The sequence below is a fragment of the Heptranchias perlo genome, chromosome 5, assembly GCF_035084215.1.
Source record: "Heptranchias perlo isolate sHepPer1 chromosome 5, sHepPer1.hap1, whole genome shotgun sequence".
NCBI lineage: Eukaryota > Metazoa > Chordata > Chondrichthyes > Hexanchiformes > Hexanchidae > Heptranchias > Heptranchias perlo.
In genome coordinates this window covers 114,921,641-114,942,158 of record NC_090329.1, presented here as the reverse complement: position 1 = coordinate 114,942,158, position 20,518 = coordinate 114,921,641, and the positions used below count along the sequence as shown (strand labels likewise).

Here is a 20,518-nt window from a genome sequence, read left to right as displayed (position 1 = left end):
TTGGCTTCCCAACAACCACTACCATCTTCCTTTATGCTAGGTATGACTCCAGCCACTGGAGAGTTTTCCCCCTGATTCCCACTAACTTCAATTTTACTAGGGCTCCTTGGTGCCACACTCGGTCAAATGCTGCCTTGATGTCAAGGGCAGTCACTCTCACCTCACCTCTGGAATTCAGCTCTTTTGTCCATATTTGGACCAAGGCTGTAATGAGGTCTGCAGCCGAGTGGTCCTGGCGGAACCCAAACTGAATATTGGTGAGCAGATTTTTGGTAAGTGCCGTTTGATAGCACTGTCGACGACACCTTCCATCACTTTGCTGATGATTGAGAGTAGACTGATGGGGCAGTAATTGGCCAGATTGGATTTGTCCTGCTTTTTGTGGACAAGACATACCTGGGCAATTTTCCACATTGTCGGGTAGATGCCAGTATTGTAGCTGTACTGGAACAGCTTGGCTGGAGGTGCGGCTCGTTCTGGAGCACAAGTTTTCAGCACTACAGCCGGGATGTTGTCAGGGCCCATAGCCTTACAGTGCACTCAGCCGTTTCTTGATATCACGTGGAGTGAATCGAATTGGCTGAAGACTGTCTTCTGTGATGGTGAGGATATTGGGAAGAAGCCGAGATGGATCATCCACTTGGCACTTCTGGCTGAAGATGGTTGCAAACGCTTCAGCCTTGTCTTTTGCGCTCACGTGTTGGACTCCGCCATCGTTGAGGATGGTGATGTTTACAGAGCCTCCTCCTCCCGTTAGTTGTTTAATTGTCCACCGCCATTCACGACTGTTTGTGGCAGGACTGCAGAGCTTTGATCTGATGCATTGGTTGTGGAATCGCTTAGCTCTGTCTATAGCATCTTGCTTCTGCTATTTAGCATGCATGTAGCCCTGAGTTGCAGCTTCACCAAGTTGGCACCTCATTTTTCGGTACGCCTGGTGTGAGATTCATTCTCTCTTTTTATTCTCCTCATCCTCTCTCACATCTCACAGAAACCGGGAGCAGATGTGTTCGAGAAAGTCCCATGGCCTTGAGTAACTCCAGCACATCTGCCTAACTACCTGGCTGATGACCCAAAACACTGCCCCTTCAAACACAGTGTGTGCTGCCTTCCCATGAAGTAACATTTCCATCTCACCCACATTGCTGTTCACGAGTTATCCAGTTCCTCATTCATGGAAGTAATCACATTTCATGGTGAGGCATTGAGTATTCTGCGAGTATTGCAGTGTCGGGTTATTCTAATATGAACCTTGATTTCTTGACTGGATTCATTGAATTTATGGCAAGTGTTTTGCTTCTGCTTATCTCTTTTAACGCCAGATGCATAGTCACGTTGCTGAGACACAGAGTAAAACCAGCTGACTTTCCTCAGTTTTGGCCATCTAAGATTTTGAAGATATGTGAAATCTGCTGAATAATTAATACAAGGGCCAGCTCACATATTAAAAACAGAAGAAATTTCAAAAGCACTGATTAATTTCTGAAGCACAGAGCAAAAACAAGAAAAGCTGCACTATGATGTGGGCTGAAAATTAAATAAGAAATAATGATTATTCATTATCCTCCACGCATCATGAGTAAATTGGGAAACCGGGGGAAGGAAATCACTCCGGACACCTGTTTAAAATACTTTCATCCTCTGCCAGCTAACCTTTCCTTCCTGATCTCTCTTTGTAGCAACCTGATTGTTTACCCGTGTGCGTGCAGACACACAATCTCTCGTTTCTTCTTCTCTCTTGCCTTTCTCTCATGCTCTCTCTCACCTTTTTCTCTCTCTCCATTCCCTCTCTCGCACCTCTCCTTTCTCGCAGCTCTTTTTTCTCGCATCTCTCTCTCGCCCCTTTTTCTCTCTCACAACTCTTTTTTCCCCCTCTCGCCCCCCTCTTTCCCCCTCTTGGCCCCCTCTCGCCCCCCCCCTTTCCCCCACCTCTCGCCCCCCTTCACACCTCTCGCGCCCCCCCTTTCCCCCAACTCTCGCGCCCCCCCCCTTTCCACCTCTCGCGCCCCCCCCTTTCCACCTCTCGCGCCCCCCCCCTTTCCACCTCTCGCGCCCCCCCCTTTCCACCTCTCGCGCCCCCCCTTTCCCCCACCTCTCGCCCCCCTTCCACCTCTCGCCCCCCTTTCCACCTCTCGCGCCCCCCCTTTCCCCCAACTCTCGCGCCCCCCCCCTTTCCACCTCTCGCGCCCCCCCCTTTCCACCTCTCGCGCCCCCCCCTTTCCACCTCTCGCGCCCCCCCCTTTCCACCTCTCGCGCCCCCCCCTTTCCACCTCTCGCGCCCCCCCTTTCCCCCACCTCTCGCCCCCCTTCCACCTCTCGCCCCCCTTTCCACCTCTCGCGCCCCCCCTTTCCACCTCTCGCGCCCCCCCTTCCCACCTCTCGCGCCCCCTTTCCCCCACCTCTCGCCCCCCTTTCCACCTCTCGCGCCCCCCCTTTCCACCTCTCGCGCCCCCCCTTTCCACCTCTCGCGCCCCCCCTTCCCACCTCTCGCGCCCCCTTTCCCCCACCTCTCGCCCCCCTTTCCACCTCTCGCGCCCCCCCTTTCCACCTCTCGCGCCCCCCCCTTTCCACCTCTCGCGCCCCCCCTTTCCCCCACCTCTCGCGCCCCCCCTTTCCACCTCTCGCGCCCCCCCTTTCCACCTCTCGCGCCCCCCCTTTCCACCTCTCGCGCCCCCCCTTTCCACCTCTCGCGCCCCCCCTTTCCACCTCTCGCGCCCCCCCTTTCCACCTCTCGCCCCCCTTCCACCTCTTGCGCCCCCCCTTTCCACCTCTCGCGCCCCCCTTTCCACCTCTCGCCCCCCCTCCACCTCTCGCCCCCCTTCCACCTCTCGCCCCCCTTTCCACCTCGCGCCCCCCCTTTCCACCTCGCGCCCCCCCTTTCCACCTCGCGCCCCCCCTTTCCACCTCGCGCCCCCCCTTTCCACCTCGCGCCCCCCCTTTCCACCTCTCGCGCCCCCACTTTCCACCTCTCGCGCCCCCCCTTTCCACCTCTCGCGCCCCCCCTTTCCACCTCTCGCGCCCCCACTTTCCACCTCTCGCGCCCCCCCCGTCCACCTCTCGCGCCCCCCCTTTCCACCTCTCGCGCCCCCCCTTTCCACCTCGCGCCCCCCCTTTCCACCTCGCGCCCCCCCTTTCCACCTCGCGCCCCCCCTTTCCACCTCTCGCGCCCCCACTTTCCACCTCTCGCGCCCCCCCCTTTCCACCTCTCGCGCCCCCCCTTTCCACCTCTCGCGCCCCCACTTTCCACCTCTCGCGCCCCCCCCTTTCCACCTCTCGTGCCCCCCCTTTCCACCTCTCGCGCCCCCACTTTCCACCTCTCGCGCCCCCCCCTTTCCACCTCTCGTGCCCCCCCTTTCCACCTCTCGCGCCCCCACTTTCCACCTCTCGCGCCCCCCCCTTTCCACCTCTCGCGCCCCCCCCTTTCCACCTCTCGTGCCCCCCCTTTCCACCTCTCGCGCCCCCACTTTCCACCTCTCGCGCCCCCCACTTTCCACCTCTCGCGCCCCCCCCTTTCCACCTCTCGCGCCCCCCTTTCCACCTCTCGCGCCCCCCCCGTCCACCTCTCGCGCCCCCCCTTTCCACCTCGCGCCCCCCCTTTCCACCTCGCGCCCCCCCTTTCCACCTCGCGCCCCCCCTTTCCACCTCGCGCCCCCCCTTTCCACCTCTCGCCCCCCTTTCCACCTCTCGCGCCCCCCCCTTTCCACCTCTCGCGCCCCCCTTTCCACCTCTCGCGCCCCCCCCTTTCCACCTCTCGCGCCCCCCCTTTCCACCTCTCGCGCCCCCCCCTTTCCACCTCTCGCGCCCCCCCTTTCCACCTCTCGCGCCCCCCCCTTCAACCTCTCGCGCCCCCCTTTCCACCTCTCGCGCCCCCCTTTCCACCTCTCCCGCCCCCCCCCTTTCTCTCTCCATCCCTTTTCACTCTATTAGCATCAGCCTACTCTTTCAGCTCCCATGACTAAAGAACAACTTCTGCCTTGGGAATCACAAGACTGTTTTCAGCCCATAGGCTACATAATTTAGAGATTATAGTTGAGTACTAGGCAAATAATCTTTACAGAAACTTCCAATCTGTGCCATGTCAGAAGCCCTCCGGTCTGTGAGAAATGTCACCAACTCACATTGCTCAAACTCAAAATCTCAATTTGAGAAAGGAGATGGTGACAACAAGGCAGATTGGGAAGGGAGAGCAGTTTTTCGAGCGTGAGTTTGAGAGGACACTCATGCCGATAAGGGATAAGGAACAGACAGCGGAGAAGGAAAGCTGGGTGATTATCCCAGCTTTCCTGAAGGGTGGAGAAAGGCAGGAAGGGAAGGTTTGAACAGGGGCACCCAGAGCAACTTATTCTGTCAAGACAGATTTGAAGCTCCAGCTTCCGGTGGGGAAAATGGGAATTCTGGGCAGTGCCATCAAATGAATATCAATAGCACCAACAAACAAAGAGATGGCTCAAGTAGGGGAGCAAGATTAGCAGCACAGCTAGAAATGCACTAGTGATAGGGGATTCAATAGTTAGAGGGACGGACGCAATCTTTTGCAGTCCTGACTGACTGTCCCGGATGCTTTGTTGCTCCTCAGGTACTGGGGCCAGGGACATATTGAATAGATTGGAAAGAGTTTGCAAGGGTGGGTGAGAGTATCTGGTTATCATGGTCCACGTGGGAGCCAATGATGTAGGTAAAGAAAAGCCCAAAGTCCTCCCAGATTCATTTAGGAGATTAAGAAGCGAGTTTAGGAGCAGGACTCCACACGTGGTGATCTCTACATTGCTTCCTCACCCACGTACTGGAAAAGGGAAGGACAGGAGGATTAGGGAAATGAATGTGTGAGGTGACAAAGAGGGATTGGCACCAGTTCTGGGACAGATGGGAGCTATTCCGCAAGGATGGGCTAAATTTAAATAGGTTAAATGTGGAAATGATGACTTATTTAAATTAGGAAGGGGGGCTCCAATCAGGGTCAGCTAATATTGAAGGGAGAAATAGATGAGGATAATCATGCAGAAAAGAAGTTAGAGAAAGAGAGAGATGAATAGAGGAATAAAATTAATGGGGAAAAGACTGAAGTAAAGGTAGGGGTTAGTTAAAACAATAAAAGGGAAAAGGAGCAGTGTTTCTTTTATATAAAAAAAGATTAAATACATGTATTGCAATATGTTGCTGCCCCGTGTTGTCACAGCTCCGAGTTCTAACTAGGTAGATTATTGTATTTTTCATCATTCTCGAGGGCAATTAGGGATGGGCAATAAATGCCGGCCTTGCCAGCGACACCCACATCCCGTGAACGAATAAAAAAAAAGACAAATGCCAGTTTTGTGATCTGGAAAAAAAACTCTTTTCTATGAATGTGGCAAAGAAATGGTTGTGGTGTTTTTTTTAAAGTGGATTTGTAAAAGCCAAAAGACTAAAATGCAATCTGATTGATCCATATTCTGTCTCTGTCTTAGGAAACCCAAATGGTGTAACTAACTGGCCCAAATAAAGTATATTGGTTTCTTAATTGACAGTTCCTGAAATAAACCGCAGAAACAGGCAACATTAATGTTTGATTTTGTGTCGCTCTTCTGCCCTTTTTAGATCGGGTACCACATTCCCCCACTGCTGCGTGTTTTCAGAGTGGGTGCTGTATATGTTATAAGTGCAGGTTGCCAAGAAGTTAACGAGTGCTGATTCCACCCACACAATATAAGTGCTCTGTTCAAAATGCCTTCTCCGCCCACTTTGAGTAGCCGAGACATGGCTCTGGCACTCCGTGGTGACGAACAGCCTCGAGCGGCATTTTTATAAGCAATTGGCAATTTTTTTTTTTCTCTTTTGAACTTCACAGATCTACCCCACACATCCACTTTTGTTTGAGTAAAGAAACTGATGCAGTAATTCTGGACAGTTCGCCGAGCTGTCAATGAGTCAGGAACATACTAGGGTTTTTTCTCAACTGTAAAAATCTTTGGAAGATTGCTGAGGTGCTGTGGGATGTTGCAATTTTAACCCCCCCCTCGCCCAGCAACAATGGTGCGAGGGAGGGGTTAAAATTAAGCCGAGTCGGCTTACCGGCCTGAGGTCACTCTATTCCCACCCGGCTCCAAGTACAGGCAGGTGGGGGGCCTATGTAACATTCAAAAGTTGCGGCCCGATGACTTCATCGGCCATGTGACGTAAACTTCACTAAACGTTAGGGGGAGTCCCGCACTTTCCGCAGCAGAACCACAGCGGGAGGTGTCAACTGGCCAGAAGAGGCCAAGGTAAGTTGTAAAAAAAATTGCTTCCGTCAGGACTCCTTGTGGGCCAGGAGGAGCAGGAGTGCTCTCCGCCCAGGTTCCACAAGGGGTGCGTGGAACTCCCTAGCCTCAGCCACCGCCCCTCCCGGATCGGATGGTGTTGGAATTCCTCCCGATCTCCTCCTCCCCCACCACCGATCACCTCGTCCCGCACCCACCTCTGCACCACCCCCACAATCATTTCTGCACCCCCTCCCTGATCGCCTCCAGCCTCTGCACCCTTCCAAACGCCTCCCTCCTCTGCCCCCCAACATTGCCTCCAGCCTCTGCACCCTTCCAAACACCTCCCTCCTCTGCCCCCCAACATCGCCTCCAGCTTCTGCACCTCTTCCAAACTCCTCCCTCCTCCACACCCCCCCCCCCGATTGCCTCCAGCCTCTGCACCCCCTCTGCCATTAAGATCACCACACCCCAGAACTGGCACACACCACTCCCGCCTCCCTATTAAAATCGAGGCCGTAGTATTTGGCCTGTCTGGACTGCCCAGTGTAGTGAAACTAAGTGGAGCATCTTGGAAAGCACACCTTACTTTTCTAAAGCTGATGTGGAAGCTGCTATGTTAATCAGGGCAAAGGTTTGACATTATTAATAATAAAGCGAATGTTATTATATTTTACAGAAGGTACACAATTTTCTCCTGTTATAATTATCCTTTTCTAATTTCATGTACTAGACTTTCTTGGAGCTGCTAAACATGGGTCTTGCTTTTACAATGGGCAGTAGTTGAATCAGTCAGTGATGAGCCCTCCCTTTGCACATTTTAAATAATCCACTTGCAGGATTCTACTCTCTCTCTTCAATCGCAAAGGGAAAAATAAACGCTTTGGCAAGAAATGTCAGAAGTGTTCTGATGACGGGCACATTCTCGTAAAAAGAAGTATTGAGTGTACATGTTCAATGATACACCCAGACCCCCATACCTGTACTCTCTTACACCTCCTTATAACACTGAAGACCCAGTAACACACCACACAGCATCATTCCCTATCTCTGAAGACTCATCGTTGCCAATGGAATAAAAGCAGAAAGATAGTGTCGCTCCAATTTATAACATTAACATGTGCCACAAGGTAGAGGGCAGGCAGTGGTGGTTTCAATGGGAAGAATGCTGGTGATGATCATGGAGTATCCAGCAGAGGGGTGTCAATGCATAGACAACTATGTGTGAGAAGGTTGGAGCTTCACAATATCCATACTGGCATCATATTTAACACTGAGACATCGATTGTGCCAAGATGCCAACATACAAGGTGCTGCTTACAGGACAGCAAGATCGGGCTGGGTGACGCACTTACCTTGCCCCTGCTGGTCGTCATTCCATTTTTTCCACACTGAGTTGCCTACTGAGCATACTAACTAGGCCTTAGTACAGATTTTCCTGTCAGGTTTTGGTGTGATTCTTGCTTTTGTCCCTTAACTAAACACAGATAATTCAGGTCTCCGAAGACACCACCTTGTCATTATGATCCTAAATTTAGTGCCTCTAAAAATATTCAGCGAGCCTCAGACACCTTTTACAAGAAAAGCTTACCGGGATTCATTGAGTAATTTAGAATAGATACAAGGTAAAGAGAGACAGGTTTGAGTTTTACTGCGGTCACTGTGAAAGTGTTATGTTGTCACGTTTCAGGTCAAATTGCATATTTCAATAAAGAAGTGTCAGCGGCCCCATTGTTACAATTTATAATCACCATGCTGAATCCTTCGTGTCAGCTGCATCTCTGTTCTGTTCCTTACAGAATGTTTTATGTTATGACGTTTTTCTCTTTGCAGAGAGGGAGACTGGTGGGAAGCCCGGTCCTTGCAGTCTGGAGGAACAGGATACATTCCCAGTAATTACGTGGCCCCTGTCGACTCCATCCAGGCAGAGGAGTAAGTTTTAATTTGATTTGGCATGAAGGTCGTGTCTACACAAGGGCACATTAATTAGGGTTGCCAACCCTCCAGGATTGGCCTGGAGTCTCCTGGAATTAAAGATTAATCTCCAGGACACTGCTGCGAGCAAACCATGGAGAAACATCATAGGGGCTTTTAAAAAACAATTTGTGGGCTTTCTTCATTTTGTTTGAACTCTCTTGTTTCTTAGTTATAAAAATATTGGAGACGGTGGGGGGAAAATGGCTGTTTGACTGGGCGGGACGCTTGGAGGTGGGAGGTCATGTGATAAAACCTCCAGGAATACGTCCAATCAGAGTTGGCAACCCTAATATCAATGGAGCTGAATTGACTTAACCGAAGGCAAAACGTTCATTTATATTGAACCTTCCCAGCACTTTCATTTATAAGTGTTTTTTTAAAAAAAGGCTTCTGTTTTCATTAGCCCTTCCCCTGAATGTACTTGAATGCCACCACTTATACTGAACAGCCCAGAAGGAGGCCATTCGGCCCATCGAGCCTATGCCAGCTCTTTGTAAGAGCAGTCCATTCTGTCCCATTCCCTCGCTCTTTCCCCCGAGATAGAATCGTGGAAGTGTCCAAAGCCAGAAATTACTCTTAACAGTATTAGCGGCCAAAGATTTAACAGGTTCACCAGACACTTTTCCGTCCCTTGTCTTGTTTAACTTATTTTTAACATTTAATGCCTCATTTGAAGTATCAGAGGCCTGTAATAAGAACACTGATATCGCCAACGGTGGCTGTATTATTTCTGTCTTATCTGACTGAAACAATTCAAAGCTAATAAAATCTAACCGGTGACATCCATAACATTCCACTCAATATTGGAAGCATCCTCAAGGTTAAAAAAAAAACCTTCTGTTCTCACTCCTCCCTTCAGTAGTTAATTAATTGAAAATAATGGCGCTCTCTGGATAGGCAGAAGCTCATTCAGTTTTTTGCTGGGAGCAAGATTCACAACTTCTAAAGATAGTCAGTGTTCCAGTCGCAGAGTAGTGTTTTGATCTAAACATCAGAGGTGTCTGACACAGACGGCAATGAGTTCCCAAAGGGCTGTCTTCTAAAGCACCCTGCTGGAACTATTGAAATCCTGCAGAAAGCTGCTGTTCAAGATAACGTTCTCTCTTTTCCATTAGCTGATTGCGTCAAATTTAATGCACTTACTGAGCTTTATACATTTGGGTTACTCTGCAAAGGCCCAACTCAAATGGTGCATAAATGGGCCTGATCTATTGATAAATGATTTGTTCATATCTATATATATATATATACTATATATTCATTACCTAGTCATACAGCATTATTCCACATCACTGGCCCTTACTCTTTTTTTTTCATTCATTCATGGGATGTGGGCGTCGCTGGCGAGGCCAGCATTTATTGCCCATCCCTAATTGCCCTTGAGAAGGTGGTGGTGAGCCGCCTTCTTGAACCACTGCAGTCCGTGTGGTGACGGTTCTCCCACAGTGCCGTTAGGAAGAGAGTTCCAGGATTTTGACCCAGCGACGATGAAGGAACGGCGATATATTTCCAAGTCGGGATGGTGTGTGACTTGGAGGGGAACATGCAAGTGGTGATGTTCCCATGTGCCTGCTGCTCTTGTCCTTCCAGGTGGTAGAGGTCGCGGGTTTGGGAGGTGCTGTCGAAGAAGCCTTGGCGAGTTGCTGCAGTGCATCCTGTGGATGGTACACACTGCAGCCACTGTGCACCGGTGGTGAAGGGAGTGAATATTTAGGGTGGTGGATGAGGTGCCAATCAAGCGGGCTGCTTTGTCCTAGATGGTGTCGAGCTTCAGGCTCATCCAGGCAAGTGGAGAGTATTCCATCACACTCCTGAGTTGTGCCTTGCAGATGGTGGAAAGGCTTTGGGGAGTCAGGAGGTGAGTCACTCACCGCAGAATAGCCAGCCTTTGACCTGCTCTTGTAGCCACAGTATTTATATGGCTGGTCCAGTTTAGTTTCTGGTCAATGGTGACCCCCAGGATGTTGATGGTGGGGGATTCAATGATGGTAATGCCATTGAATGTCAAGGGGAGGTGGTTAGACTCTCCCTTGTTGGTGATGGTCATTGCCTGGCACTTGCCAGGCGCGAATGTTACTTGCCACTTATCAGCCCAAGCCTGGATGTTGTCCAGGTCTTGCTGCATGCGGGCTCGGACTGCTTCATTATCTGAGGGGTTGCGAATGGAACTGAACACTGTGCAATCATCAGCGCACATCCCCATTTCTGACCTTATGATGGAGGGAAGGTCATTGATGAAGCAGCTGAAGATGGTTGGGCCTAGGACACTGCCCTGAGGAACTCCTGCAGCAACGTCCTGGGGCTGAGATGATTGGTCTCTAACAACCACTACCATCTTCCTTTGTGCTAGGTATGACTCCAGCCACTGGAGAGTTTTCCCCCGATTCCCATTGACTTCAATTTTACTGGGGCTCCTTGGTGCCACACTCAGTTAAATGCTGCCTTGATGTCAAGGGCAGTCACTCTCATCTCACCTCTGGAATGCAGCTCTTTTGTCCATGTTTGGACCAAGGCTGTAATGTGGTCTGGAGCCGAGTGGTCCTGGCGGAACCCAAACTGAGCATCGGTGAGCAGGTTATTGGTGAGTAAGTGCCGCTTGATAGCACTGTCGACGACACCTTCCATCACTTTACTGATGATTGAGAGTAGACGATGGAGCGGTAATTGGCCGGATTAGATTTGTCCTGCTTTTTGTGGACAGGACATACCTGGGCAATTTTCCGCATTGTCGGGTAGGTGCCAGTGTTGTAGCTGTACTGGAACAGCTTGACTAGAGGCGCAGCTAGTTCTGGAGCACAAGTCTTCAGCACTGCAGCTGGGATGTTGTCGGGGCCCATAGCCTTTGCTGTATCCAGTGCACTCAGCCGTTTCTTGATATCACATGGAGTGAATCAAATTGTCTGAAGACTGGCTTCTGTGATGGTGGGGATATCGGGAGGAGGCCGAGATGGATCATCCACTCGGCACTTCTGGCTGAAGATGGTTGCAAACGCTTCAGCCTTGTCTTTTGTACACACGTGCTGGACTCCGCCATCATTGAGGATGGGGATGTTTACAGAGCCTCCTCCTCCCATTCGTTGTTTAATTGTCCATCACCATTCACGACTGGATGTGGCAGGACTGCAGAGCTTTGATCTGATCCGTTGGTTGTGGAATCGCTTAGCTCTGTCTATGGCATGTTGCTTCCGCTGTTTAGCATGCATGTAGTCCTGAGTTGTAGCTTCACCAGGTTGGCACCTCATTTTTAGGTACACCTGGTGCTGCTCCTGACATGCTCTTCTACACTCCTCATTGAACCAGGGTTGATCCCCTGGCTTGTTGGTAATGGTAGAATGAGGAATATGCCGGGCCATAAGGTTACAGATTGTGCTGGAACACAATTCTGCTGCTGCTGATGGCCCACAGCGCCTCATGGATGCCCAGTTTTGAGCTCCTAGATCTGTTCTGAATCTATCCCATTTAGCACAGTGGTAGTACCACACAACACGTTGGATGGTGTCCTCAGTGCGAAGACGGGACTTCATCTCCACAAGGACTGTGCGGTGGTCACTCCTACCAATACTGTCATGGACATGTTAGCGTGGATTTTGGACTGTTGAATTAAAGGCAACGATGAAGTGACTAATGGGTACATGACAGTGGTATTTACCCTAAAACCACATTGAAATGTGCTTTGTGTAGATTAGACTAACCTTAATTAAAGGCTTAAATATAACGCTTGACTACTAATAAAATGGACACTTAATTAAACAAAATGGATTCTATTAACAAAGGGACACTATTAAATAAAATGGATTCTGTGACTGTGGGAAAGACAGTTAAAAGTGTATCAGTTCGTTATGAAATGTCCTTTGTATTCCCAGACTGTAAGCCAGTTCTGGAATGTACAAACTCAACACTTTTAACTGTCTTTCCCACAGTCACAGAATCCATTTTATTTAATAGTGTCCCTTTGTTAATAGAATCCATTTTGTTTAATTGAGTGTCCATTTTATTAGTAGTCAAGCGTTATATTTAAGCCTTTAATTAAGGTTAGTCTAATCTACACAAAGCGCATTTCAATGTGGTTTTAGGGTAAATACCACTGTCATGTACCCATTAGTCACTTCATCGTTGCCTTTAATTCAACAGTCCAAAATCCACGCTAACAGACAGATGCATTTGCGACAGGTAGATTGGTGAGGACGAGGTCAACTAAGTTTTTCCCTCGTGTTGGTTTGCTCACCACCTGCCGCAGGCCCAGTCTGGCAGCTATGTCCTTCAGTACTCGGCCAGCTTGGTCAGTAGTGGTGCTAAGGAGCCACTCTTGTTGATGGACATTGAAGTCCCCCACCCAGAGTACATTCTGTGCCCTTGCAATGTTGAGGACTCCCAGGGCCACTCCCTCCTGACTGTATATCACTGTACCGCCACCTCTGGTGGGTCTGTCCTGCCGGTGGGACAGGACATACCCAGGGATGGTGATGGAAGAGTCTGGGACGTTGGCTGAAAGGTATGATTCTGTGAGTATGGCTATGTCAGGCTGTTGCTTGACTAGTCTGTGGAACAGCTCTCCCAATTTTGGCACAAGTCCCCAGATGTTAGTGAGGGGGACTTTGCAGGGTCGACTGGGCTTGGTTTGCCTTTGTCGTGTCCGGTGCCGGGTGGTCCATCCAGTTTTATTCTTATTGTGACTTTTTTTAGCGAGGTTGTACTACTGAGTGGCTTGCTAGGCCATTTCAGAGGGCAATTAAGAATCAACTTTGCTGTGGGTCTGGAGTCACATATCGGCCAGACCAGGTAAGGACGGCAGGTTTCCTTCCCTAAAGGACATTAGTGAACCAGCTGGGTTTTTACGACAATCCGGTAGTTTCATGGCCACCATTATTGATACTAGTATTTGAAAGTGTACATGATAACTTCTTGACATAACAGTTGTCTGGGTTTGATCCCTGATCTATGCTGCTTCAGCTGGCCTTATTTGGGACAATAGTAAGGGCACTACACAATTGGCCTCAGTATCACTGTGCTTCGAAGGGGAGAATTTAGCCCTCCAGGGTTGCCGCTCTTGAGTGCGGTCCAGTGACTTGAAAAGACCCTAATACTATAATAACAACAACAACTACTACTTGCATTTATATAGCACCTTTAACGTAGTAAAACATCCCAAGGTGCTTCACAGGAGCAATTATCAAACAAAATCTGACACCGAGCCACTTAAGGAGATATTAGGACAGGTGACCAAAAGCTTGGTCAAAAAGGTAGGTTTTAAGGAGCGTCTTGAAGGAGGAGAGAGAGGTGGTCAGCGAGCACAGAGGTGATGGGTGAACGGGACTTGGTGCGAGTTAGGATATGGGCAGCACAGTTTTGGATGAGCTCAAGTTTACAGAGGGTGCAGGGTGGGACGCCGGCCAGGAGAGCATAGGAGTAGTCAAGTCTAGAGGTAACAAAGGCATGTTTGAGGGTTTCAGCAGCAAATGAGCCGAGGCAGGGGTGGAAACGGGCGATATTACGGAGGTGGAAGTAGGTGGTCTTGGTGATGGAGACAATATGGGAAGGACGCCAAGGTTGCGAACAGTATGATAATCACTTGTAAGTAAAAAGATGACACGACCACTACTGTACTGTTTAAAGGGGAGATACATACTTGGGAAGTAAAGATATTAAAAGATGCCGGGAATTGGGATTTAAAAAATGGCAGAGCAGGCTCGATGGGCCGAATGGCCGCCTTCTGTTCCTATTTAATGGATTTTAAGAATAATGAAAGCAAAGCTCACCATTGTTCTGCAAGAGCAAACTATCTCAGAGCCAATGAGCTTCAGGAGTTCTGTCACTGGTAAGAGAGGAGTCACTTGTGAAATGTCGAGTTTTCACACTTAGGAAGAAATTTCATGAAATTCTCCATCACCTGTCGGGAATCTTCAGTGGATGTTTAAAAAAATTAGCTTTCATCTTGTTAGGTCGCTGTTTGTACTCCCAGGACAGCACTGAATAATTTGTAACATGCAAATTGAAATATTTGCAACGGATAGCAAAATAAACCTGACAAATATTTCCTTGGTACTTTACTAAATCAAAGAAACCGGCTGCTAGTTATGGAGATGTTTGTTTCGGAACACAATCTTTGCTGCATTGCTAAGTGAAGATGCTGTTAATTAAAATCACACAGTATGTTGTGGATCGAAATCTGGAGAAACTTGTCTCGGAGGTAATGCGTTAGATGCTGTGTATCTGTGTCAGGTTGTTGCACGTTTGGGGTTTTTATGCGAAATATTCTTCTCTGGATCAGAACCGTTGACCCACTCCTGTAAGTGGAACTCATATTCCGCCCCCCCCACCACCCCCAAGAAATCAGAGTGTGCTCGATAACTGGGTAAATGACCAAGACCCAGGGGACGATAAGGGAGCCCTTGTCATTGTATTCCATGTCTAGCATGTGGACACCATCTGATCTCATCTTCGTTCGTCAGTAGAACACCACTCTTAATAGTCTGCAGCTCAAGCTATAAACTACTCAACAAATTTATTCATTATAAAATTGGTAAAAGAAAAACACAAACAGTAGAGTCACGGTAATTACAAACTTTTACCTTTCTCAAAATCAAAACAACAAAGGCACTTCTCTTGCATTAACCCTCAACACTAAACATGACCTTTGAAACACACATCCTTTATTTCTTAACATGACGATCCACTGCCACAGAGTCCACTGACTAACCCAGTATCTCTGCTGGTTTCAAACTGACTGGTGAGTTGAGTGCCAGTGGCCAAATCTAAAACCACAGTCCAGCTCTAGGCTACAAAGAATCATGGCCTCGACTTCCTTACAGACCAGGCCCACTTCTTCACCTCAGGTCAATGGGGGTTGGTGACCTTTTTGATGGGTGAGGCACAGCTATACATGCCTAACCAAGCCAGCATGTTACCATGGCAATGGGCTCCTCGAGAATATTTTCTTGACCAAAGCTATCTTTCATTCTAAGAAAGAAAGGAGTAAGTGGGGAACCAGTGAACAGATAGGAGGAGAGGAAGCCAATAATCACTTTCCCAGCTTCTTCAACTTGTTCTTCCCCATATATACATTGTAAACCTCCATTCCTCCCTCTAATCTCACAGCCCAGGTCTCTCTTCCCTCTCCCACACCCCGGCTCTGACTCCGAGCAGGCCCGCCACTCACCAGGCAGCCCTTCTCGTGGAATTGGACCTCCACGATGTAGAGCACAGCCCCACCGCCCAGCTCCATCCTGCTCACCTGGGGCTCGGGCTGCAACACCGACTCTCTGCTCGCACACACCGAATTCTAGGTGAGCTGCTGCCTCACCTGATGATCCTCCTCTGACTCAGTTAAAGCTGTCAATCAATCCTATTACTTTAATAATATCCCCAGGATGTCTATCACCTGGGATGTTTGAATTGAGCAGAGTGGCTTGGCTCACTGATCTGCTTCAGACACTTAGTGATTTGTTAGGCAGGCCCCCATCCACGTACAATGGCAGCAATCCAACCTCACATACCAAGGTCTTCCAGAACTACACGTGTCGGCCTGGTCCTGAGGGGAGAATATCCCCAGAATGAAGTATATTCTCTGCAGCTTGAAAAGTCAGCCCCCCGATACCCAACTTTCACCCTGTGTGTGCTGTGGCCAGCAAGGAAAGATATCCACTAATTCATCCAACATGGATAAAAATGTTTCAAGTCATGTATGTGTCGGGTCACAAAACAGCAAACTGCTACAGAAACAAAATCTGAGATTAAAAACAGAAGACGCCGGACGTACACCGCAGGTCAGTCAGTATCTGAACGCAAAAGGTAGAACTGGGATTTTTGATGAAGGACCCCGCCCAAAATATTGGCCTTTCTTTTCCAGATGTGCACCATCCAGCTCTGCTTTCCAAATAGTTTTCTGCTTTTTCAATAAGCAGCTGTTGCTTCTCTTGTACTACACAGACTTCATACATGTATTGCACGTGTCATTTAGTTATATTGCATATAGGAAAGGAGAAGGTGCCAGCACATAAAAATATTGAATCTTGGCAAAGTCAGCACATTACCATCAAGCTCCAGGTTATTTTTTTTTAAAGTGCCATGAAAGTTAGGCATTTCAGCAATGATTTAATATTACATCTCAGGGAATGTGCTTACTGCTTGTTCCATCTAATCATCCCTGGTTATTTTAATTTATAAATTTTCAACGAATGATGATGAGAAAATGTATTAATAAAGCCGTGATATTGCGCATTTGTGTTTACAAACTTTGTAAAGTGGAATACATTACATAAGGATGACGCTGTCCCTTTAAAAACAGCAGCTCTGTCTAATGCCTATGTTTTCATTTAAACATTTAACATTCAGCAGTGAGCGTCAACTGGTATCACGTTGCCATCTGTGTACACATTTAAATGTTAACAGCCCAGTTCAGTTCCAAGAGCATCTAGTTAAGCTGCATCTAACTAAGGGCTTGAAGGTCCCATGACAGATGGAACAGTTGCTCTATATCTGCATCACTGACTACAGCCTCTGTGACAGTGTGTCACTGACTAAAGCTCTTGCCTATCTCATGGGAATTTCCACCTCTAACTAGATATAACTTGTTGGCAGCACATTCAGACAGACGTCCTTTGTGGAATTTGCCCCAAGAATTGCAGAGAGGGTAATGGGATGAGCTTTGGTACAAGACACTAATATATCAGGGGCTGCAGTCAGTTTCTCAATGTCATCTCCACCCTGAAATGTGCCACCGTCTTAAAACACACTCCCAACTCCTGCTGAGTTTAGGATGCTGGCCGATTCGGATGGCAATAAGTTAATGGTGTACCTGCTGCAAGCATCGCCTCTCGATGTCTGGTGGAAGAGTTTGCCTTTTTGCATTGTGAATTACAGTTTTTTATGGTGTGATGAGGGAGCAGCATTTAGTAGCGTTAGACACAGGGAGCTAACTCAGACATCGGTTTCCTGGAATTCAAACTAAATGAGTGTCAGTGTAAAAGTGCCTTTAACTTACCTCACATCACCACAGTAAGGACAGGGCCCTTACTGATGTCTTCTTGTAAACTGTTCTAAAGAGTTATGATTACCTCTGACATCGTTTTTGTCTTGCCATGTCCTCGTTGAACAATTTATCTAAGCAGTGAAAGCTTTGATACCACCTTTGGGAGGGACTGGCTCAGAAGGGTGACTGAACCTGAAACTGTAAAAGAAGTAAGGTGACACACATGAATGAAGATGGAGCAATGCTGGGTCACTGACTGTGTCTCTACTGATATTAATACCTATTACTCATGTAGTCAGGTGCAAGAGTTCCCACAAGCCAGTACCAACCGGCTCTGAATACTCACTATTTAAACAAAAACATTTTTAAATTAGCAAAATTAGATTGAGCAAAACAATCTCCATGTTAATGTTGATTTACAATTCTTTATAATTGTATTCCAGAAGAAGGGGTCCTAATTATGAGGATTCCTCACTTTAATCTTCCCACCGACCTGCCAGATCATCCGGCATTAGTTCACACTTGGCAACTGTTAAGCAGACTTAAGCCGAGTATCGCGCAGTCTTTTATAATCCCCCAACTGGCCCACACCCCTCAGTTCGAAAGAGCACTTCTATTTGGAGAGGGTGGTGAGACAGTCTCCTGCCACCGGTGCTGCACAGAGAGTTTCTACAGATTTGCAACCTGTGCTGCAGTCAGCGACTTATACGGTTTAAGAGCAAATTACATCAACGACAACTTGCATTTATATAGAGCCTTTTACACAGGAAAGCATCCCAAGGCGCTGAGTCATAAGGAAAACACATGCCGAGACTAGGAGAATGAGAACGGGTGACCACAAGCTTGGTCAAGGAGGTGGGTTTTAAGGAGGGTCTTAAAGGAGGAGACAGGTAGAGAGGCAGAGGGCTGTAGTGAGGAAATTCCAGAGAGTGGGATCTAGGCCACCAATCTGGTGGTGGGTGTGGGGGTAGGGGGGTGGTTGAACAAGAGGCTGGAGTCAGAGGACCTGAGAGTTTGGTGGGGGGATTGGCTATTGTCGCTCTGGAGGAGGTTATAGAGATAGAGAGGGGCCAGGCCATGGAGGGATTTAAACACAAAGATGACCATTTTAAATTAGAGACATAGGTGGAGCGGGAGCCAGTGTAGATCAGCGATGAGGGGTGTGACAGGCGAACGGGAGTTGGTGCGGAATAGGATACTGGCTCCAGGGTTTTGGATGAACTGATGTTTACGGAGGGTGAATGATGGGAGGCTGGCCAGGACAATATTAGAATATTCATGTCTCGAGGTGACAGAGGCAAGGATGAGTGTTTCAGCGGCAAATAGGCTGAGATTCACAAATAAATCTCAAAATGAGACTTGCCTTAACAAAACTCTTCTTTCATCCTCTCTCTTTGTAAAATATGATTTTACTGGGACTTTATTCCCTGGAGAGTAGGAGGTTAAGGGGTGATCTTATAGAAGTCTATAAAATAATGAGGGGCATAGATAAGGTCGATAGTCAAAATCTTTTCCCAAAGGTAGGGGAGTCTATAACGAGGGGGCACAGATTTAAGGTGAGAGGGGAGAGATACAAAAGGATCCAGAGGGGCAATTTTTTCACTCAAAGGGTGGTGAGTGTCTGGAACGAGCTGCCAGAGGCAGTAGTAGAGGCGGGTACAATTTTGTCTTTTAAAAAGCATTTGGACAGTTACATGGGTAAGATGGGTATCGAGGGATATGGGCCAAGTGCAGGCAATTGGGACTAGCTTAGTGGTATAAACTGGGCGACATGGACATGTTGGGCCGAAGGGCCTGTTTCCATGTTGTAACTTCTATGATTCTATGATGGCCATTGGCAGACCCTACAACCTCCATTAACCTTAACAAAGGTAAATTTGATAAATGTTAACTAAAACACAAGTGGTCTGGACGTCATTAATTCAGTTCAAATTGCTGCATCATTATTAATGGATCCCAATTCATCACTGCAAAGCAAGGCTTTTCTCCAGCTAAGACCTCCTTTTGGTGATATCAGCAAAAAGAACTTACCACATTCCCTAAGACGCCCAAAATCCATAAGTTGAGTTGAGGAAGGAGAGATTTCGAGAGGTGCCCAATAGCCTAAACCTTCATTGCAACCCTGCCATTCTTAAAACATATGGGCAAGAAGTAATCACTCCGCATAAGCAGGCAGACGTAATCCACCGTCCCAATCCAAAAGTGCAGCAATAACCGTGACAACCCCAAGCCCCAGTCACCTCGCCCTCAATCTTTCCCCCTGCTGTTTGTCGACAATAACAGCAAAGGGAAAACTGAGGAGTTGCATAATTCATCTGTGGAGATAGAAAAAGAACAACATGCAACCTGTTATCTTTCAACACATGTCCTGTGGAACTGCAGATAGACAACTGCAAAACCAGGTGAAGTGCGACTATAGTGCAAGAACTCTGCATGTCAATTAAGGACTTAAGTTAGACTTATTCAAAGTGCTTTTCCAACTACTTTTGCATGGAACGAGAAGCTGGTTTGCTGCATGCGCCTGGAACAAGACCTCATGGCGGTGGACATGGTGGTTTGGTGATGCATATTTCTACAGACATTTTATTCAGACATCTGGGTCGTTGGGGTGAATATTTGGAATGAATTTGAAGATTTTCGCCTGGCCAAGTTAAACCTTTCTTCTGCAACAGAACACCTCGACAGTGTCCCAATGATTTGGAAGAAAGTAATAAACTCGCAATAAATGTCTTTGCTTTTTAAAAACAAAATGGCAATTCTATTGCTGGCATGAAGATCCTTGAGTTGGGCCCCCTCCCTATTAGGCAACTCTGATGAGGTCAACACCGGGGAGAGTCTTCATATGACCATAACCTCCCAAACTCTCAGTTCCTCTGACTCCAGCCTCTTGTTCTACCCCTCCTCCAACCACACTGATGGTCTAGATTCCACTCTCTGGAATTCCCTCACTACAGCCCTCTGCCTCTCGACTCCCCTCTCCTCCTTTAAGACCCTCCTAAAACCCACCTCTACCCTGCTCATTCTCCTAGGTATCGGCATGTGTTTTCCTTATGTCTCAGCGAAGCACCTTGAGATGCTTTCCTGTGTTAAAGGCTCTATATAAACGCAAGTTATCGTTGATGTAATTTGCTCTTAAACTCTGTAGGCAGCTGACTGCAGCAGAGGCTACAAATCTACAGTGAGGAAACATGTAATAGGAATAACGGAAATATGGTTGCAGAACAAGACAGGCTTGGCAGTTAAATATTGCAGGCTAGAATGTATTTAGAAAACATAGGGGAGGAAGAAGGGCTGGAGGAGTAGCTGTGTTAATCAGAAACAACATAATGGCTGTAATAAGAAAGGACATAGCTAACAA

The 20,518-nt window shown here is 48.0% G+C and overlaps 1 protein-coding gene across 5 annotated transcripts in view; it reads left to right on the top strand.

Annotated features, from left to right (window-relative positions):
- The window catches only part of LOC137322036 (tyrosine-protein kinase Fyn), a 278,886-nt gene that overhangs the window by 189,843 nt on the left and 68,525 nt on the right, over positions 1-20,518 (top strand). For all 5 annotated transcript variants that reach the window (XM_067985066.1, XM_067985062.1, XM_067985065.1 and 2 more), the window contains one exon: positions 8,049-8,147. In XM_067985066.1, coding sequence (XP_067841167.1) covers positions 8,049-8,147 — 99 coding nt within the window. The remainder of the gene's footprint in view (positions 1-8,048; positions 8,148-20,518) is intronic.